Source organism: Pongo abelii, chromosome 9 (genome assembly GCF_028885655.2).
Source record: "Pongo abelii isolate AG06213 chromosome 9, NHGRI_mPonAbe1-v2.0_pri, whole genome shotgun sequence".
NCBI lineage: Eukaryota > Metazoa > Chordata > Mammalia > Primates > Hominidae > Pongo > Pongo abelii.
Window position 1 is genome coordinate 190,610 of NC_071994.2, and position 21,718 is coordinate 212,327.

The window sequence follows — 21,718 nt, forward strand, 5'->3', positions numbered from 1 at the left end:
ATATTCTCAGCTATGACTTTTGCAAAGGTGGTTTCAGTTCCATGCCTGCCCCTCAGAATCCTGTCTCCCTCTTGTGCCCTGCAGTTTCTTCCTCCCTAAACCGTCCATGGTTTAAAGAAGCTTCCAAAATACCTTCCACAGGAAATTCAAGCCCCACCCCACTCCGCAGTGACGTGTGGCCTTTGATAGGAGGTCACAGAGCCTTGTGGGGAGTTTGTGTAGGCAGCCCTCGATGTCTCAGAGCAGGCTCTACCCACATCCACCCCTGGCTTGCCGGGACCCAGCCATAGTTTGGTCTAAGTGGCCTGGGATGTGGTTGGGCTGGCGGCGACCTGTTGAGGGGTGGGTGGAGGGTGGGGGGTTGGTGTGCAATTTGGGGAGGCCCAGGAGTGACTCCAAGCAAGGGCGAGGGCTAGCTCTTTTTTTTTTTAGCTGCAATGGGTAGGGAGGGGCTGATGGTTCTGGAGCTCGGTGTTTGAGATGTTAAGTCCGCTGATGCTCCTGGCTGAATAAAGGCCAAATAAAGCCCTTTCTTTCCTCAACTCGATGTCTGAAGGTTTTGTCTGTGGCTCGTCCTGGTACAATTTCTAACGTTACCAGTAATTTTAAAGCTAGCTTATTAAAGATTCTACTTAAGTCACATGAACGTGAAAAGCATTTAGGCTTATTATTTAATTTATGAGTACTCTTTAAGTGTAAGCTAAATTTGGTAACTTGTGGCCAAAAACACATAACGAAATATGTGTATGTGTACATACACACACATACACACTCAAGCAAAAGTATGGCTTTTACTTCAGAACTCCAGCTATGAGATAGTAATACAAATTCATTGGTTTACACAAACAATAAAAAGAAATGGTTGGATGCAAACAGTGGATTTTATCTCTGTAGAAAAGTAACAGCAGACTTAAAGCAGGCAGAAAAGAAAGCAGAAAAAGAACTTAAGAACAATATATTAATAATTGCGGGCCCACCTTCGGGCTCTGATTTTTCCTTTATGTAATTTGCAATTTGTAATTCATGATCCTTGTGCCTGAGGGCTCACTCCTGCTACTTAGTCCACAATTCCCCGTCCCTGTGAAGGCGCACCCAGGCCTGACAGCCCCAGACTTGGCTTTGCCAGCCCTCCAGGTCTCTCCTGCATGGCTAGGACCCAACGCCTAGGTCATCCAGCACTCACCCCAACCAAAGCCATGGGAAATGCTGGGACCCAGGAGGTAGAGGGTGGCACATGTGTGCCCTGTGCGCCGAAGCTCCCCCGTCAGGCCCTGGAATCCTCCCTGTGTCTCAACACACTCCCCTCTGGGGAGTCACTTCTCCCCAGAGTCCCCGTTCCTGGGCCTGGAGGGCTGCTTTGGGGCAGGAAACTTTGGCCACCAGACCTCTGACCTGCACCAGGAGACACTGGGAGGTTTAGCCCCCAAACCCGCACAGAGCAGGACTGCAACCTGAGGAAAGAGCAAGGATTTCAGGAGAGAGGCCTGTGACAAGTGAGGTGAGGGCTTTGGCAGGATTGTCCTGGCGCCTGGAGTGTGAAGACCCCAGTGGGGGCCTGGCAGGGGCCCTGAAACGGGACAGTGAGGTCCTGCACTTGCTGGCCTGGGGTGGACAGAACCCAAGCCTGGGTAAAATCCCCAGGGCCCCCTAAACCCCACACTTAGGAAGTCACTAGTCCTGACTTGAGTTTCTGATGAGGAAGCCCCTCCCCTTCACCTTCAGCCTTTCCTCCCACCCTTCCATAAAGTAATTTGATCCTCAAGAATTTGTACCACACCTCATTGGTCCCCGGCTAATTCACCAATTTACAAACAGCAGGAAGGAAATAGAAAAGAGAAATACACACTTCTGAGAAACTGAAACGACAGGGGAAAGGAGGGCTCACTGAGCACCGTCCCAGCATCCGGACACCACAGCGGCCCTTCGCTCCACGCGGAAAACCACACTTCTCAAACCTTACTCAACACTTTCTTCCCCAAAGCCAGAAGATGCACAAGGAGGAGCACGAGGTGACTGTGCTGGGGGCACCCCCCAGCACCATCCTTCCAAGGTCCACTGTGATCAACATCCACAGCGAGATCTCCGTGCCCGACCATGTCGTCTGGTCCCTGTTCAACACCCTCTTCTTGAACTGGTGCTGTCTGGGCTTCATAGCATTCGCCTACTCTGTGAAGGTGCGTATGGCCCTGGGGGAAATCCGGGGGGTGCCGGTGAGCCTGGGGCTCCACCTGCCCAGATGCTGCCTGGGGTGGGGACTTGTGTGTCCCTGTGAGTGTGAGTTTGTGTGCATGTCTGTCCCGTGTGTGCCCACGGCAGTAGCTTTGTCTGTGTGATCTGTGTGTGTGTGGCTTGGGAAATCTGCCCAGTGCAGGTCTAGGAGGAGGCTCCAGGAGGCTAGCTGGCTGGCTCAGAGTTTGTCCCTGGCTATCCACTAGCCCAGAGCAGTTCTCCCTACAGCCCAGTAAGAAATTACACCTTCACCTTCCAGACTGGCCCCCAGGCTCTCCCAGAAAGTGAGAAGGGAACTCACAGGTGACTTCACCCCATGGTGGGGAGAACAGCCTGTGCTGGGGCCAAGGCAGAAGGAGGATGAGCCCCGAGGCTCCTGGAGAGTCTGAGCCTGGGTGAGGACGGGGAGGAGGTGGTCCCTGATCTCAGGGCGGGGAGGAGCCAGGGGGAGCCATAGCACGCGGCTCTCAGCTGGGGGATCCTGGTCTCTTCACCATCTCCTCTCCCCTAGTCTAGGGACAGGAAGATGGTTGGCGACGTGACCGGGGCCCAGGCGTATGCCTCCACCGCCAAGTGCCTGAACATCTGGGCCCTGATTCTGGGCATCCTCATGACCATTGGATTCATCCTGTTACTGGTGTTTGGCTCTGTGACAGTCTACCATGTTATGTTACAGATAGTACATGAAAAACGGGGTTACTAGTAGCTGCCCATAGCCTGCAACCCTTGTACTCCACTGTGCAATGCTGGCCCGGCACGCTGGGGCTGTTGGCCCTGCCCCCTTGGTCCTGCCCCTAGATACAGCAGTTTATGCCCACACACCTGTCTACAGTGTCATTCAATAAAGTGCACGTGCTTGTGATGATGCTGTGACTTTACCTGGAGTGGGGGCCCTGCTGAGGGGTCCCAGCCTAGTCCTGAGACAGCCCAGTGGTCAGCCCCTGCACAGCCATATCCCTCCTCTGTGAAGCTCTCAGGGGAGCAGGGATGTGCTCAGAATTTGCTGGTTTCCGCCTCCTGCTGGGGGCAGCAGCTGGACCAGGACCGTGGGGTGGGCGTTTCTCTGACACCAAGGTAAGGACACACTGTCCAAAACACCTTTGGGCCAGGACAACCTGCCTCTGAGCTGGCTGGAGCAGCTGGTCTTGCAGATGTGTGCAGCTTAGGCCCTGTGGGAGAGGCAGGGGCTTTGTTCCTAGGGTAGCAGCTGAAGGAACCTCAGGGCTGCAGCCCCTCCTGGGTGATCCAGGTGTGCTGGGTCCTAGCAGCTGCCTCTTCCAGTCCAGCCGGCATCTTCCCTGCTCCCCTGGGGTGGGGGCAGCCAGTGGCCCGAGGGTGGGGCGGAGCCCCCCGCGCTGTGGGCTGACGACACAAGCCGGTCAGACCCAGTGACTTTTCCACCAAGTCGGACGGAAACTCTGAAGTCTGAACCCAAACGCAGCTGGGCCTCCTGGGTGGAAGAGTTCCTGGGGACAAGGCAGGGCCTCATTGTGGCGGTGGGGGTCCTCCTCCCACGGGTGCCTTGTCCCTCGGGGGATTCTGGCTCTCAGGCTGCCGGCAGTGGGACCGCGACGACAAGCCCCGCCTGCCTTCCGCCTCAGCCGGCGGTACTGAAGGGCTCTCCCGGGGCCTAACTCGGTGCCGACATTGCTAACTGCCTCCAGGTCCCCCCGCCGCTCACCCTGCGGCGCCCTAACTCCGGGGCTCCCCGCGGGGGGCCACGGACGCGCATGAGGGCGCGCCCTCTCCCCGGGGGTTCCACTTTCGCGAGCGTGACCAGGGAGTGAAGCCGGCTCGGGGGTCCTGGGGAGTGAGGGGCGGGCCCGGCGCCGCGGGATCAGGGAAAGGCACTCGCTCCGAGGCAGCGAGGTCGGCGGGAGCAGCAGCCGGGCCCGGGGAGGAGGCGCAGCCAGGTGCCCAGGCCCAGGCGCGGGGCGCGCGGGTGCGGGGACCTTCCCCAGGCGGGCAGCGCTCGCGAGGGCCTGGGAGGGCAGCTTCCGACCGGGAGCCCCGCGGGAGCTCGGGAAGAGGGTCCCGCCAGATGGAGACCCCTCTGGCGCAGCCAGCGAGGGCCCCGGGATCCCGCAGTCTGGAAATGTGACGGGAAGTCTGAGGCATCACGAAGGCGGAGACGCAGGGCGCGTCGTGGGTCCTGGGTGCCGAACGCCAGCTCGCCAGGGCCCAGCAGCGCGGCCAGATCCCGGTCCCCACGCGCGTCGGGGGTGCGCGGGCCGCGGGGAGGTGAGAGGCCGGAGCCGAGAAGTTTCCCAGACAGCACCCGCGGGAACAGAGCTGGTCGGCCTGGCCGCTCCTCGCCGCGGACTCCTCGGGGTCCCCGTGGACAGCAGCCCCTGCCAGGCCTGCAGCGGCCTTGGGCCTCTCCTCCTCTGCAGGGGAGACTCCGGCCGCGGGCTCTGGAAAAGGGCAAGACCAGGCACGGCGCAGGTGCTCTCTGTCGGGAGAATGCGGCCACACGGGCTGCGTTCACAGCGGGAGAAACCCTCCTGGGAGGGACGGGGAGGACGCTGAGCCCAAGGCGGGAGGCGCCGGAGGACAGACGTGCCCTACACGGGGTGCCGAGGGACCGGCCAGGCTGACCCCGGCGTGGACAAGTTTGCCTCCCAGAGGCCGGAGATTGAGAGGAGAAGGGACCGGCCGACTCTGGGTGCAGCGTGCCTCCTCACCGGGCGGGTGTGTGCTGCGGGCATCCATTTGCAACCGCTGGAGGGGACTTCCTGCCCGCGAGGGCATTGCAGTAAAGAAAGGGTTTGGGAGGCAGAGGCTGCAGTGAGCCGAGATCCCGCCACGCACCCTATACTGGGCGACAGAGAACACTGCGTCTCAAAAAAAGGGTTTAATAAACCCTTTCTGTCCTCTTGAGCTGAATCGCCCCTCCCGGGTGGGGCCACAGGAGCTGTCAGGTCCAGGGGGAGCCATGGGTGTCAGGCACGCAAAAAAAAAGGGAGGGGAATCTCAAAAGGCCAATCTTAAGCTCTAAATTATGTGGACGAAAAGAGTCGAACTCTGTAAAATATTTGAAGAGATTTATTCTAAGCCAAAATATGAGTGTCCGTGGCCTGTGACGCGGCCCTCAGGAGGTCTTGAGAACATGGGCCCAAGGTGGTCGGGGCCCAGCTTGGTTTTATACATTTTAGGAAGACATGAGGCATTTAAGAAATACATTGAAAAAAAAAAATACATTGGTTTGGTCCGGAAAGGCGGGACAACACAAAGCTGGGGGGTGGGGGGGCGGTGCAGTGCCCCAGGCTACAGGTGAATTTAATCCGCTGGTTGACGATTGAGTCATTGAGTTTGTCTAAAGACCTGGGATTGGTAGAAAGGGGGTGTTCAGGTTAAAATAAAAATTATGGAGACCAAAGTTCTTTTGAAGTCTTATTATAGTGGCTGCCCTTAGGGACAATAGATGACGAATGTTTCCTATTCCTAAAAGGTGCTAGACTGTTAATCTCTTCAGGATTGGGAGGGTCTGGAAGAAAAAGATTTAGCTATGTTAATAGAGATTCTTTACAGCTGCAAATTTCCCCTACAAAGAACAGCTTTGCTGGGGCCATTTCAAAATATGGCAAAGAAACTTGTTTTGGGGTAAAATATTTTTATTTTCTTCCTCATATCGTAATGTTCTGCCAGGGCCAGGTTGGAAAGTAAATAATGATATACTTGGTTAAATAAAACCCATCTGATGAGAATTTATGGTTTGTAGGGCATGGCTCCCCAAGCCCCTTATAGGTAGGAATTTGGGCAAGATAAAAAATCAGAGTTTAGTCCTCAATCATGATGAGCTGCTGAGTTTTGCACAAGGCCTGTTGTCATTTAAACTATAGCCTAAATGTCTCTCAAAGTCAGCTTGGCCCCAAAAACCAGGAATAATTAAGGGAAAGGCAAGATGGGGGTGGGTTAGCTCAGCTCACAGTTATAATAATTCTTCTCACTGATATTGTTACAGCAGGTAGCTCCTCCGGCTTGAGCAGGACAGGAGAGCGCTTCCCACCCCCAACCAGGAATGTCAGGCGACCCCTCAGGTGATGGTCAGATGGTTGTTACACTGTTTCTCTAAAATAATAATTGTTAGCAACCAGCGCCAAGGAAAGGCAGTCAGTCTCCCAGTAGATAGAAAAACACCTGAAACGTGGTCAGCAGCTTCCCAGTAAGATCTCAGGAGCTGGGTGAGTGTGCTCCAGCATGCGCATGAGGAGGCAAAACGGCGGGGTTTAACTGGTGTATGACCTTCGAGGACCTTTCAGCTGGGAAGGGAAGAAGGCCTCAAGGGAGCATGCGTACAGCTCCCCACGTTTTTAGGGAGACGGATTTGAGTTATAATAAAACTCCGGTCTCCCCCGCAGCGGACTCTGCATGAATTGCATTCTCCTTATTGCGATTCCCCTGCCCCGATGCGACCAATGGGCCCGTCCAGGAGCGCAGAGAACCCATTATGGGGTCACAGGACCGGCCTCCCACGGTGATTCCCTGGCCACCAAGTCCTCCAGCAGGTCACCCCTGGATTCCGGCTGCACCCCCTGCCCAGGGAGGGGCCCAGGAGACGCGGAAATCGGGACCCCCGCGGGTGAAGGGGAGGTGGGAGCCCCAGAGGAGGGCGGGAAGGCTCGGCCGGGGACGTGCCCGAGGGGGAGGAGAGGGGCTCCCGCCCCGGTCAGGCGCTGCGGGTCTCAGGGTCCGCGTCCCGCCCACCCCGCGGGGGTCTGGGCTGCGGGCGGAGCCTCCTCCGGGACCTGCACCTGCGCCGGCCGCCGCCAGGGGCGCCGCTGAGCTCCCGCCTCCGCCGCTTCTCCCTCCCCGCCGGGCGGGGCCGCGCGCCTCCCACCCGGGACCCACTTCGGAGTTCGCCCCCTTTGGGACTCACCTCCGGGAGACCCCGAGGGGGAGAGGGCGCTTCCTCTGCGTCCATCGCCCTTGCGGCCCCTGGGGTGAGAGCGCGGCTCCGGGGCTGGGGGCGGATAAGGGTGGGGAGGGCGAGTAGATCCAGACCTGGAGTCGGGGTGGACGGCGGGGCGGGGGCGCGCATGGCCACCCCAGCTCCTACCGCGGCCGCCCGTGGGGCACCCCACATGCGCACACCGGAGACCGAACCCGGGAAGGGAGCTGTAACCAGGTCGGGGCGGGGGTCTCTGTCTGGGGCGTCAGACCCTTCGAGGAGGGTCGCTCCACTCTCCTGTGCTGCCCCCACCACGGGGGGGCAGGGCCGATACCCGCTGGACTGGAGGGGGCAGCCGCCGCGAAGCAGCACCTGGTCACCCAGGAGGGGCTGCGAGGCCCGGGGCTCCTTCAGCTGCTGCCCTGGGCACAAAGCCCCCTCCCTCCCACGGGGCCTGAGCTGCCCACATCTGCAGGACTGGCTGCTCCAGACAGCTCGGAGGCAGGCAGCTGTGTGCTCCCTCCACCCCGAGGAACTAAAGCCAGGTCCTCAGCACCACAGAGCAGGGCCTGGGAGCAGCTGGGGAGCCGGTGCCACCTTACCCCTCCGTGGCCCTACTGGGGGCTTAACCCTTCCCTCTGTCCTGAGCCGACAGCCTGGATTGCTGACAGGCCGAGAGCGTGGCCTTGGGCCCAGGGTGTCCCGAACTCAGCACTGACGTTCCCGAAAAGAGCTCACCTTGAGTCGGAGCTGAGACGTGCAGGACACAGGAACTCCTCCCAGGGTCCTGGATCCAGCTGCTGCTCACGGCAGGAGGCCCGAAACCAGAAGGCCTGAGCACTTGCCCCATGCCCAAGAGCTGCACAGAGGCCAGAAGGGGCCGTGCAGGGGTTGACCAACCTGCTCATGAAAGGAGGGTCCAGCTGGGCTTCCTGGGTCCAGTAGGGGTTCAGAAAGCTGTGAAACACTCCTTTCCTGCATCAGGACTCCCTTCGGTCCTGGATGAATAGTACTGAAGATACATGCCTACAATATTCCTAACACCAGGATTTGTGCATGTTTTCTTCCTCAAGAAAGCTATAAACAGCAAAAATTCTGCTGTAGGCTTCCCTGTGTCCTCTCCCTGTCTTCCTTCCCCCCACTAAAACTAAAAGGAACGTTAAAAGCCCCTTTTTCTGCGACCAGCGGACCTTATCTATGCTCCCAATTCCAATTCCTGTGAACATACTTTGTAAAGTCCCGTGAAATCCTGTCTCCTTTGCCATACCGCTGCAGGTCATAAAGTAGATAAAATTAGATAAAACCTAAGTTGCAATTCCGTTTTTCCTCAAAATCTAAGACATGTCACAAAATAATTTACTGCCTTTGTTTCTCCCTCTGGTAACATCTTCCCACCACAAGTATTTCCCGCCTTAAAGAGATTAAAAGGCAATCACCCAAAACCAACAGTGGCTACCCGCTCGGGACCCCTTCCATGCTTGGTCTGTGTCTCCAACACTCGCCGCGGGCAGCCGCCACACCCACTTCTTTGGTGTGGCTAAGGCAAGAACCTTTGGCATTACATTTAGTCTCAGAACCAGCAGGACCGCTCCCCAGGTGAAGTCGCAGCAGCACCGGAAACATATACACTTTATTGAATGCCATTGTAGAAAAGTGTGTGAGGATAAAGGGCTGATACAGGACGCGGCTCCGGGGGCAGGGCGAAGAATGGAAGGTGGAGTATGTGGGATACAGGTCATGGGCAGAGCTCCTGGCCTCAATGATGCCTCCTGATCTATCGATGGGCCTGGACGATCAACACTGGGATGACGATGAGCAGAATGGTCATGAGGATGCCCAGAATCAGGGCCCAGATGTTCAGGCACTTGGCGGTGGAGGCATACGCCTGGGCCCCGGTCATGTCGCCAACCATCTTCCTGTCCCTAGACTGAGGGAGAGGAGATGGTGAAGAGACCAGGATCCCCCAGCTGAGAGCCGCGTGCTATGGCTCCCCCTGGCTCCTCCCCGCCCTGAGATCAGGGACCACCTCCTCCCCGTCCTCACCCGGGCTCAGACTCTCCAGGAGCCTCGGGGCTCATCCTCCTTCTGCCTTGGCCCCAGCACAGGCTGTTCTCCCCACCATGGGGTGAAGTCACCTGTGAGTTCCCTTCTCACTTTCTGGGAGAGCCTGGGGGCCAGTCTGGAAGGTGAGGGTGTAATTTCTTACTGGGCTGTAGGGAGAATTGCTCTGGGCTAGTGGATAGCCAGGGACAGACTCTGAGCCAGCCAGCCAGCCTCCTGGAGCCTCCTCCTAGACCTGCACTGGGCAGATTCCCCAAGCCACACACACACAGATCACACAGACAAAGCTACTGACGTGGGCACACACGGGACAGACGTGCACACAAACTCACACTCACAGGGACACACAAGTCCTCACCCCAGGCAGCATCTGGGCAGGTGGAGCCCCAGGCTCACCGGCACCCCCCGGATTTCCCCCAGGGCCATACGCACCTTCACAGAGTAGGCGAATGCTATGAAGCCCAGGCAGCAGGGGTTCATGAAGAGGGTGTTGAACAGGGACCAGACAACATGGTCGGGCACGGAGGTCTCGCTGCGGATGTGGATCACGGTGGATGTCGGGGGAGCAGGGTTGTGGGGCGCCCCCAGCATAGCCACCTCGTGCTCCTCCTTGAGCATCTCGTAGTTGGGGGGCTGGCTGCTGTTGACAGGAGAGAAGGTTTGGACAGTGTGGTTCATGGTGTCCAGCGAAGACCAGCGGTGGTCGGGTTACTGGGATGGTTCTCAGTCAGCCCTCCCTTTCCCCAGTAGTTTCCGTTTTCTCAACAGTTTCCTCTTCCTGGCGTTTGTCAAATGCAGAGTTGGCCGGGGGCCAGAAGAGGGCGGAACAAATTCCTGAGGATCAAATTACTTTAGGATAGGGAGGAAGGAGGGGCTGAGGGCTAAGAGGGGCTTCCTCTCTAGAGCCCACGGGAGCACAAGTCTCATCTTGTTAGTGGTGTGTGGGTCCTGGAGACTTCCCCTGTGTTGGGAGTCTCCACACCCCAGGCCAGCAGCTGCAGGACCTCACTGTCCCGGTTCAGGGCTCCTGCCAGGCCTGTGCTGACGCCTCCACACTCCAGGCCCCACAACAGTTCCCCCAAAGCCCTCACCTCACTTGTCACAGGCCTCATCAGCTGACATCCCATGTTCTTTCCTGGGTTTGCAGTCCTGCTCCATGCGAGTTTAGGGGCTAAAGGTCCCCGTGTCTCCTGGTGCAGGTCAGAGGCCTGGTGGCCAATGTTGCCTGCCCCAAAGGAGCCCTCCAGGCCCAGGAACGGGGACTCGGGAGCACTGACGGAAGACGGGGCTGTGGGATGCCAATGGCAGAGACCTGGACGGTGGAGTTAGGAGCCATGGCCCTTTCCCCTGGAGGCCCACCTGGGTGACGGCTCCCAGACCCGCTCCACATGGCCCAGCAGCACCCACACTGCCCGGAGCTCTGGCTGGCTGGTCCCTGGGGCACCCTCCAGATTCCCAGGTTCTGATCATCTCTGCCTCTTCCCTGGGTCCTCACACGGGTGCCAGCTGCTTCCCGTAGTTGCCGCCTGTTTTTCCCATGAACCGGTGTTGCCTCTGAGGAGTTCCTGAGGTTACAGCCTTCCTGTGGAAACACCTTGTGTGGCCTCTGGGTTTCTTTCTGGACCCTCCTTGGCAGAGGCTATTGCGGCAAACTGAGCTGATGCTGTACACTTGGGCTTGTCAGAGGGGGCAGTGTGGGTCACGGGGCAGGAGTGTGGCCTGCAGGCCTGTGTGCACCGCGACCCGCGACCTGTTTAATTCCTGATGTGCTACGTGGGCCCATTTTCCTGGGCTTATTCGCCCACCAGGCCAGACTCCCCAGAGGACATCGCTGAAGGTGGAATTTACAGAGATGGGCAGCTGCTCACCCTGCTGTAGCCTTTCACCTCAGCGGGCGGTCAGGTCCACGTCAGTAACTTCCAGAGCTTACATGACAGTAGCGTGCAGCCGTGTAACTGCAGAGTGATGTGTTTGAGTAATGATGACTTTGGCTCTATAAGATAAATTGTATTGATAATTTCTAAGATTTATAAGATTTAACTTTAACAATGGCTGTGTCTACCATCGACTCACAGTGCTTCTCGACGTCGAACACGTTTGCTACAGCATGTTTTCCAGGCCATGCAGCAGGGATTGTATCCACATAGTATAATTTTTTTTTTTTTTTTGAGACGGAGTATCACTCTGTCACCCAGGCTGGAGTGCAGTGGCACCATCTCAGCTCACTGCAAGCTCCGCCTCCCGGGTTCAGGCCATTCTCCTGCGTCAGCGTCCCGAGTAGCTGGGACTACAGGCGCCGCCACCATGCCTGGCTAATTTTTTTTTGTATTTTTAGCACAGACAGGATTTCACCGTGTTAGTCTATTTCCTGACCTTGTGATCCACCCACCTCGGCCTCCCAAAGTGCTGGGATTACAGGCATGAGCCACCGCACCCAGCCTCCACATAGTAAAATATTAACGTCTCATACTAAATGCCCGCTCGCAGGAGTCAGTCCTCAGGCCCAGCTCCCTAAGTGCTCTTCCTTCTGCCGGACAGAGTTAGTTCTAAGGAGCCATGTCCAGGCCTGCATACACATGTTCTATCCTGGGCCATGTCTGCCTCCAACACAGGATGGCTTGGGTTCTGTGTCTGGCTCTGCCATGGGGACACCATGATCTGAAGCTCCCCTCACCGGGTGGAGTGCAATGCCATCGAGGTCCTACTTGCTCCCTCACCCACAGCCAGCGCATGGAGGACCAGGCTCTGAATTCTGCCTCCCCCATCGTCTGGTCCCCCAGGATTCTTACTGTAGCCCCAGACGTGAATGGAGGGACAGGCCTCGGGAAAAAGTGGTGCGGGACAGGGGTCAGGGCAGCTCGCCTGTTCCATCCGGGTGCTCCGCTTCCGTGCTGCAACGATGCATTGTTGCTGGTCCCACACCTGCTCTTACTTGGTGGGTCTGACAGGGCCCTGCTGGTGGTGAATGGTTCTGCCACAGGCTCACATGGTGGCCCCTGTCCATCTTTGGCAACAGAATAGAGAAGACTGCATTTGCCAGATCAGTGTCCACACCTCCCAGGCTCCAGGCCGGCTTGATCTACACCTGGCTGTCAGCTGCCACTGGGCTACAGTTGGTTGGTCTGCACCAATCCCCTCCACCCACCAGGGGCCGTGGGTCCTGCGGGGCCAGACTGCTAAGGAAAGGGCGGACGACCGGGCACCAGCACCCTGCACCCACTAGGCTCCGAGGGTGCCACTTACTTCCGTCCCTTCCCAGATGAGACTTTGTTTTCGGTTGACTCTCCCAGCTGGGGCGGGTGGGGAAGCAATTTCAGAGACTCCACCTGCCTATCCCCCATGCAATAGCTGCTACCCACCAGGCCACTGATGGCGCGAGGGGCTGTGCCTACCCCCATTTCTCCCTACCCCAGCTACACATTTTGGGAATGGGAAATGCCTGGGGGGAGGGTCCCTGGACCAGGGCCCCACTGATTCCTTGGCCCCCCTGTGTCCCGTGTGGGCCAGTGGCCAGGATGATGTTTTCTGTGTCAGGGTCCTGGCCTGTCCCCTGTGTCCGGCATGGTCTGAGATGTTTGGGATGCGGCTTTCCTCAGGGCCCGTGATCCAAGTGCACGGCCATAAGCTCCTCCAGAAGGACTGAGGGATGTGAGGAGCCCAGAGCCTGGTGGGGCAAGGTCCCTCCTCCTGGGGCCTCCAGCCTCACTGAGTGGATGGGCTGGGGCGGAAGACTCGCTGGCGTCTGGAGGGTCCAGGTCCTGAGTGGCGATGGAGGTGTCACCTGTGTCCCGCTCTGCCGCGGGCTCCTGGGCTGGTGGGAGCTGGGGAGCAGCACTGTGAGCCTCCTCTTCTTTCCCTGTGGGGATAGCATCTTTCCAGACATCTGGAGGACTCTGCTGGCAAATGCCGTGGGGGCTGCTCTCACCTGCGTTAGGAGGGAACTACTCTCCACCTGGGGTCTTTTCGTCTCTGAGCCATGAGGCCCCTCTCCCGAAGGAGGTCAGTCCCGGTCAGGGCAGGGAGGCCTCCACGGACGAACCATCCTGTGTGCGGTTGGCACGCTCCCAGCCGTGACCTTGGTGCATGGGGTGCCCCGACCCTCCCTGGCCAGCTGCTCAGAGACAGCATCCTGGATTCAGGCTGAACCCCTGCCCAGGGAGGGGCCCAGGAGACACAGAAATCTGGACCCCTCGCAGGTGAAGGGGAGGTGGGAGTGGCAGAGGAGGGCAAGAAGTCTTGGCGAGGGATGTGCCCAAGGGGAAGGAGAGGGGTTCCCGTCCTCGCCAGGTGCTGCAGGTCTCAGGGTCCGGGTCCTGGCCACTCACGATGCCCCAAGAGCCGCACATGAGCACGTGCCCTGTCCGTAAGAGCTGCACAGAGGCCGGAAGGGGCAGGGCGGGGGCTGACCACCCTGCTCAGTCTCAGAACCATGCTCTGGACCCTCAGCAGGACCCCTCCCCAGGTGTAGTGGCAGCAGCACTGTTGTGGGATTCAGGAGGACGAGAGAGAGACTTTGCGTTAAAACAGGAGAATCTTTTATTAATACACTCAGGCCCAGCAGACTCACGTCCAAAGACTGGGTCCGGAACAAAGACAGCATCTGACTTTTATACACACTTCACAAAAGGGGCAGAGCTAGCTTGAAGCAAACTTACAGTGGCATGAAAGCAGGGATACAGGAGCAGGACAAAGACAGCATTGCACACGACCGTTGCCAGGCAACCCAGATGTCCATTGTCTGGGTTTGCCTGGGCACAGGCTTATCCCATAACCTTCACTGTGCTGCCCAGGCAGCTGGATTATCCCATAACCCTCACTGTGGTGTCCAGGCAGCTGGATTATCCCATAACCTTCACTATGGTGCCCAGGCAGCTGGCGTTCAGGCCTGCTCACGCGTCTTATGACCTTCACTGTACTTCTTAGATAAAACAGAATACTTGAAGTCACTAGTTACAGAGAACAGGAATCTATAAACTCATTCCATAAAACAAAGGAAAATTTGTTTTTTCTTCTCCCTGTGTTGAGGGAATGCTGGGAGAGTCTCAGAGCACATTAGATAATATTATTAAGACTTCTCCTGGGTCTCGGCTGTGCCTGCTACTGCCTCTGGGACAAGTCAGCCTAATACAGGAAAACCTATTTCTCTTTCTTTTTAATTTTATTTTTATTTAATTTGCTGCCTCATTCCCTTCCCCTCTGAGGCCTTTTATTATTATTATTTATTTTATTTATTATTTTTTTTTAGTTGGAGTCTCGTTCTATCACCCAGGCTGGAGTGCAGTGGTGCGGTCTCGGCTCACTGCAAGCTCCGCCTCCCGGGTTCACGCCATTCTCCTGCCTCAGCCTCCCGAGTAGCTGGGACTACAGGCACCCGCCACCACGCCCAGCTAATTTTTTGTATTTTTAGTAGAAACGGGGTTTCACCGTGTTAGCCAGGATGGTCTTGATCTCCTGACCTCATGATCCGCCCGCCTTTGAGGGCTTTTATAACAGAAGTTTACAAGAAGGCCTCAATATTACTTAATTCTGAATGAAGAGACAAGTTTTCTTCTTTGGGCAAAGTTTGATATTTACGCAAAGCCATTAGCTGAGTGGCAGTTTGCTACTGTTGCCTCTGTAGCTGATTGAATGCTTCCGACAAGGAGAGGTCAGAGACAAGGGAGCTTAGGCAACTTCTTAGTATGGCCAGAACAACTCCTATTAAAGTCTTGAACTGTCTGAAAAATGAAAACTAGCCTCTAAAGGGAGAATCTAGAGACTACTTTTTCTTTTCTTTTTCTTTTTTTTTTTTTTTGAGATGGAGTCTTGCTCTGTCACCCAGGCTGGAGTGCTGTGGCGCGATCTCAGCTCACTGCAAGCTCCGCCTCCCGGGTTCACGCCATTCTCCTGCCTCAGCCTCCTGAGTAGCTGGGACCACAGGCATCCGCCACCATGCCTGGCTGATTTTTTGTATTTTTAGTAGAAACGGGGTTTCGCGTGTTAGCCAGGATGGTCTCGATCTCCTGACCTCGTGATCTGCCCGCCTCGGCCTCCCAAAGTGCTGGGATTACAGGCGTGAGCCACCGCACCCGGCTCTTGACAAAATTTGTTTAGCAGCTGCTTGAGTGTCCAGTTCATGCGTTCCACTTTACCTGAGCTCTGCAGCCTGTAAGCTGTAGGTAATTTCCACTTTATTTTTAATAATCAAGTTAAGTCCTGAACTATTTCAGCCATAAATATTGGTCTATTGTCTGATCTTAGAGATAGAGGCAGTCCAAATCTGGGAATAATGTCTCTTAACAACACCTGGGTTACTTCTAGTGCCTTCTCTGTCCAGGTGGGGAAGGCCTCAACCTATCCTGAAAAGGTGCAGATGAACACCAACGTGCACTGATAACCCCCCTCTCAGGGCAATTCGGCGAAGTCCGTACCACAGCTTTTCACAGGGCATGGCTCCCTGGCTCCTGTTTCCTGAACTCCTGGGGGCTGAGTAGGCCCTTGTTGTGGATTGTTCTGAGCACAAATTTAACACCATTTGTTTACAAATGGCTCGAGTAATAGCAGTGAGCCACGGCACATAGAAATGATGCCTTAATAGGGCCGGGCGCAGTGGCTCACGCCTGTAATCCCAGCACTTTGGGAGGCCGAGGCGGGCGGATCACGAGGCCAGGAGATCGAGACCATCCTGGCTAACACGGTGAAACCCCGTCTCTACTAAAAATACTAAAAAAATTAGCCGGGCGTGGTGGCAGGCACCTGTGGTCCCAGCTACTAGGGAGGCTGAGGCAGGAGAATGGCGTGAACCTGGGAGGCGGAGCTTGCAGTGAGCCGAGATCGCACCACTGCAGTCCAGCCTGGGGGACAGAGCACAAGACTCCGTCTCAAAAAAAAAAAAAAAAAGAAATGATGCCTTAATAATGTCTTTAGTGCTTGTTTTTGTTTTGTTTTGTTTTGTTTCCAGTGGAACTGTTTTACAAATCTGAGGGCCACCATTCCAGGTATGGCTAGCCTCCCGTTGGAGAATTTTTACCATCTTTCTTCAATGTAGTTCTTATTCTTCTGGGCAAACCAAGCCTTTTCGTTTGGAGTGGAGCTTGGGGTCCCCAGGAGGGGAGTCTCCGGGAGGGGGAGGCATAGCTAAGGGTTCCTCTCTAGAAGGTGGAGTTGTCGTTGCAGCCCATTTGCCTCTTCGTCTGCCTTTCTGTTTTGTTGCTTTTCGGCGCCTCTTGCAGTGCATTGCTGCCACCTCTTCTGGGGCCCACACAGCATTTAACAGCAGTAGAATTTCTTCCTTATACTTTGTTTTTTCACTTCCAGCGGTTAAAGGTCTTTTATTCTTTGTAAACAGCCTCATGAACATGCAAAGTGGCAGAAGCATATTTGGAATCTGTGTAAATACTTGCCTTCTGCTCTTTTCCTAGCCAGAGAGCTCTTGTCAGAGCTATTAGCTCTGCTTTCTAAGCAGAAGTTTCTGTAGACACAGACGGCACCTCTGCTACTGAGTCCAAAGTCACCGCGGCATACCCAGCTCGGCAGACTCCCTTTAGTATGAAACTGCTTCCATCAGTAAAATATTCAATGTCCAGGTCCCCGAGGGGCTGATCTGCTAAATGTTTCCGGCCTGAGAACACTTTATCTACCACGTCCACACAGCAATGAAGGGGACTTCCTGTGTAGGGTCCAGCCCTATGGGGGCTTAGCGGGTGTTCTCCCCGTGTGCAGAGACAAGAGATTGTAAGAAATAAAGACACAAGACAAACAGATAAAGAGAAAACAGCTGGGCCCGGGGGACCACTACCACTAAGACATGGAGACCGGTAGTGGCTCCGAATGGCTGGGTGCGCTGGTATTTATTGAATACAAGACAAGGGGGCAGGGTAAGGAGGGTGAGTCGTCCAAGTGATTGATAAGGTCAGGCAAGTCACGTGATCATAGGACAGGGGGCCCTTCCCTTTTAGGTAGCCAAGCAGAGAGAGAAGGCAGCATACATCAGCGTTTTCTTCTATGCACTTTTAAGAAGGATCAAAGACTTTAAGACTTTCACTATTTCTTCTACCGCTATCTACTACGAACTTCAAAGAGGAACCAGGAGTACGGGAGGAGCACGAAAGTGGACAAGGAGTGTGACCACTGAAGCACCACAGGGAGGGGTTTAGGCCTCCGGATGACTGCGGGCAGGCCTGGAGAATATCCAGCCTCCCACAAGAAGCTGGTGGAGCAGAGTGTTCCCTGACTCCTCCAAGGAAAGGAGACTCCCTTTCATGGTCTGCTAAGTAACAGGTGCCTTCCCAGGTACTGGTGTTATCGCTGGACCAAGGAGCCCTCAAGCGGCCCTTATGTTGGCGTGACAGAGGGCTCACCTCTTGCCTTGTAGGTCACTTCTCACAATGTCCCTTCAGCACCTGACCCTACACCCGCCGGTTATTCCTAGGTTATATTAGTAATGCAGCAAAGATTAATATTAAAAGCTAATGACTAATGTTTATAATAATGATTGATAATTGTCCATGAGCATCTCTGTATCTAATTTGTGTTATGACTGTTCTTATTCTAACTATTTTCTTTATTATACTGAAACAGTTTGTGCCTTCAGTCTCTTGCCTGGGCACCTGGGTAATTCTCCGCCCACAGCTGACTTCACACCATGCTTCTCCTTGAGCACGTCTCAGGTTTCCGGGAGGCTGATGTTTTTGGGACTGAAGAAGGCTTGGGAAGTGTGGTTCCTGGTCTCTTACGTGGCCATTTGTGGAGTGACGTCTGGATGCTGGGGTACCGTCTCTGGCAGGTCTGTCTTCTCAGGCACCTTCTCCCACCTGGACTCAGGGGTTCTGCTTTCTTAGAAGTTTCTGTTTCCTGCTGTTTGGAAATTCATGAATTGTGTGAGGTCTGAGGAGGGGGGTAACACATTTCTGAACGTGAAGTTATACATTCAGGGCAGGCGGAAACACTGTGGGCTAAGGAGGGTTCTCTGCAGGACCCCCATCAGGACGGTGTCAGGGCAGGTGGAAACACTGTGGGCTAAGGAGGGTTCTCTGCAGGACCCCCATCAGGACGGTGTCAGGGCGGGTGGAAACACTGTGGGCTAAGGAGGGTTCTCTGCAGGACCCCCATCAGGACAGTGTCAGGGCGGGTGGGATCACTGTGGGCTAAGTAAGGAGGCTTCTCTCCTGGACCCCCATCAGGATGGTGTCAGGGCGGGTGGAAGCACTGTGGGCTAAGTAAGGAGGCTTCTCTCCAGGACCCCCATCAGGACGGTGTCAGGGTGGGTGGGATCACTGTGGGCTAAGTAAGGAGGCTTCTCTCCAGGAGCCGCATCAGGACAGTGTTATGTGACTCCAACCTCCTCTTGTAGGGGTGCCAGAGGCCCCTGTGAGCTTTACTAGGCCTGGGAGTCTCCTCACCTCACCCCAGCTGCTGCAGGACCTCACTGTCTTGGTACAGGTCCCTGCCAGGCCCCGATGGGGCTTCCACACTCCAGGCCCCACAGGGAGCCCCTCAAGCCCTCACCTCTCTCATCACAGGCCTCCTCTGCTGAAATCTTTCCTTTCCTGGGGCTGCGGTTTTGCTCTATGTGGGTTCAGAGGCCTAAGCCTCCCCGTGTCTCCTGGTGCAGGTCAGAGACCCAGTGGCCATTGCTGCCTGCCCCACAGCAGCCCTCCAGGCCCAGGACCAGGGACGGCAGGGAGCACTGACTGAAGAGGCGGCTGTCTTGGGACACAGGGAGGATTCCAGGGCCTGTGGGGGCAGCTTCGGTGCTGAGGGCTGACACGTGTGACCCCCTCCTTCCTCCTTCCGGGGCCCCTTTGTTTTATAAAACACCACAGAGGTCGAGGGTACATGAGGGGTTGGGGGGGGTTCCTGGACTCAGGGCCACACCCAATGGGGCCTGGGCAGGGCTCTAGGGCCCCACTGGCCAAGAGGTTCCTGAGATTACAGCCGTTTCCTCTTCCTGCCTCAGTGTCCCATGGACAGGGGGTGCAATCTGAGCAGAGTGAGGTGAGGTCACTGGGTCAGCGGCTCCTGTGGCATCCGGCCAAGGACAATGTGCTGAAAAGTTTCCCCTGAAAAAATCAGAAACAAAACTCACCTCAGGAGAGGCCCCTGCTCCCTCGAAGAGGAAGTGGGAGTCACGTGAGGCTCGTCTTGATTGGGGTTCCTGGAGAGGAGGCCCCCTCTCCCTAGGTGGGGGCTCCTGTTTCCCCTGCTCTGCTCTCTGAGGTCCCCAGGGTCCAGTCCCCTCCCCACCCTATCCTGAAGCTTGTCAAGGCCACCAGAGACCTGCTCCCTGTGCCGTCTCAGACTGGACTCTGGGGTCTCCTGTGCCTCCTCTGATTCTGCACCTCAGTGCAGCCTCTGGCCTGGCTGCACTCTGAGGAGCTCCCTGTGGCCACCGAGCCCTTGGAACGTGGCCAGTTCCATTCTCAAACTGCTGTGAGTGCAAAGCTCATGCTGGATTTTGAAGATTTGGTGAGAAAAAAAATTTCTTTGTAAAATGTCAATATTTCATCAATAGTATATTTTATTGATGATATGTTGAGATAATATTTTGGATATATTTGTTTTAGTAGATTGCTGGCCAGGCATGGTGGCTCACTCCTGTAATCCCAGCACTGGGAGGCCAAGGCACAAGGATGGCTTGAGGCCGGGTGGTTGAGGCTGCCGTGAGCTGTAATGGTGCCACTGCCCTCCAGCATGGATGACAGAGACCCCGCCTCTAAAAACAATTAATTAATTACAATTAAATCAGTAAAAAAAAAAATTTAATTAAAATTTAAAAAATGGATTGTTAAAACAAATATCACCCATTTACTTTTGCTTTTTTAGAAATGTTGGTACTGGAAGATTTAGAATGGGGTGTGCAGGGCTCACCCTCTTCACTCATGTCACTGGCCCCTTCCACTGGCAGCATCGCAGGTGGAGCTGCCATGCGTCCAGAGGTGAGGGTCCTGGCCTGGGGATCTGCCCCCACAAGTCCCCCAAGACTCCGGCTTCCTCTCAGGGGTTCACTTCTTTCTTGAATTAGAGCTGGGTCTTCTGGTCACAAAGGAGCTGTATCTTTGAGGCTTGGACTGTTCCCCAAATATGCCTCATGGCACAGGGCAGGCCTCTGAGCAGTGGGCAGCGGGGGCTCGCTGCCGCCAGTCCCTGACCCCCGCCCTTGTGTGAGTGCTTCAAATGGCTTCCCCACTGCCATTCAAACACGATAACTTCAGAAGGTGGCATTTGTATCTGACATCTTGAGAGTCTTAAGACTTTTTCTAACAGTTTCCAAGGACAGGCTAATAATCAGAGAGATGAGAACAACCTGGTCATCACTAGGAAAACAAAATGTTCTGACTGCACAGGAAAATAAGGTTGATATTTCTGTGAACCTACTCAAATTAACACCCAATCAAAAACATTTTTTTTTTTTTTTTTGAGAAGGAATCTTGCCCTTGTTGCCCAGGCTGGAGTGCGATGGCATGATCTTGGCTCACCGCAACCTCTGCCTCCCAGGTTCAAGCAATTCCCAGCCTCAGCCTCCCAAGTAGATGAGATTACAGGCACGAGCCACCGCGCCCGGCTAATTTTGTACTTTTGGTAGAGACGGGGTTTCTCCATGTTGGTCAGGCTGGTCTCGAACTCCTGACCTCAGGTGATCTGCCTATCTCAGCCTCCCAAAGTGCTGGGATTACAGGCGTGAGCCACCGCACCCGGCCTGTCTTCTTCCTTCCTAAGTAAGTGAAGGAAATAATGTATACAGTGGTCCATTTCCAAGACAAAGTGCCTTAAATCAGCTTGGGTCAGCAAACTACAGAAGAAACAGGATATACTAGGCCCCTGCTTGGATAGCTGATGCCTTCTTGTCAGCCTCCTCCCTCCCCTTCTCCCTCCACTTAGTTGCCCTTACCCAAACCAAGGAAGTTTAGTCTAAGATGAAAGTTTACTGGCCTGCAAAATAGCTCGGTTTGTCTGTCCTTATCAGCCTGCCCAGCTACTTAGCTCGTAAGTCAAATACACAGAGCCCCTGGGCTGACTGGGATTGCAACGCATTGTGGGCTGCAACAAAATGCAGCAGGACAACCCTAAAGAAGACACCTAAAGCTCCTGCCCAACAACCAATAGGAAGACTGTGACCCCACAGTACTCAGCCTATGAGGATGCGGGGGAGGGGCCTGTGCACTGGGGGATAAATCGCTTGTTGTGACTGTGCTGCGTGTGCCTGCCCGTCAGATGCCTGATCTCGTAAGACCATCATTAAAAGTCTCACTTTTACTGTTTTCCGTGTTTCTAAATCCATTCTTTGGGTTCGGACAAGTGAGTTTGTTTCTCACAGTAAGCTCTAGAATTTTGTGACTTAGCAGTTTAAGGAAAAAGCAAGTCTCTGTGGGGTCTCTTAATGGCCAAAAAATAGAGTAAGGAATAAATAGAGGGTTTTTTTGTTTTGTTTTGATTTGTGAGTTTTGTTTGTTTCTTTGTTTGAAACAGGGTCTCACTCTGTCACCCAGGCTGAAGTGCAGTGGCACCATCATAGATCACTGCAGCCTCCACCTCCTGGGCTCAAGCGATCCTCCTGCC

The 21,718-nt window shown here is 55.3% G+C and overlaps 2 protein-coding genes and 1 pseudogene across 2 annotated transcripts; 1 reads left to right on the top strand and 2 right to left on the bottom strand.

Moving 5' to 3' along the window:
- The first annotated feature begins 1,852 nt into the window (after positions 1–1,852).
- On the top strand, positions 1,853–3,098 carry IFITM1 (interferon induced transmembrane protein 1). The gene is given in 2 exon segments (NM_001198762.1): positions 1,853–2,174; positions 2,741–3,098. Coding segments are annotated over 2 exon segments (378 nt in total). The 5' UTR covers positions 1,853–1,988; the 3' UTR covers positions 2,933–3,098.
- Positions 3,099–6,843: 3,745 nt separating this feature from the next.
- LOC129048547 (uncharacterized) lies at positions 6,844–8,764 on the bottom strand (annotated as a pseudogene).
- LOC100455435 (interferon-induced transmembrane protein 3-like) lies at positions 8,733–10,134 on the bottom strand. Its single transcript, XM_009245970.4, has 2 exons — positions 9,614–10,134; positions 8,733–9,047 (listed from the first exon to the last, which is right to left on the bottom strand). The coding sequence occupies exons 1-2, from the start codon at positions 9,857–9,859 to the stop codon at positions 8,895–8,897; spliced, it is 399 nt and encodes a 132-aa protein (XP_009244245.2). The 5' UTR covers positions 9,860–10,134; the 3' UTR covers positions 8,733–8,894.
- Between the last annotated feature and the right edge of the window lie 11,584 nt (positions 10,135–21,718).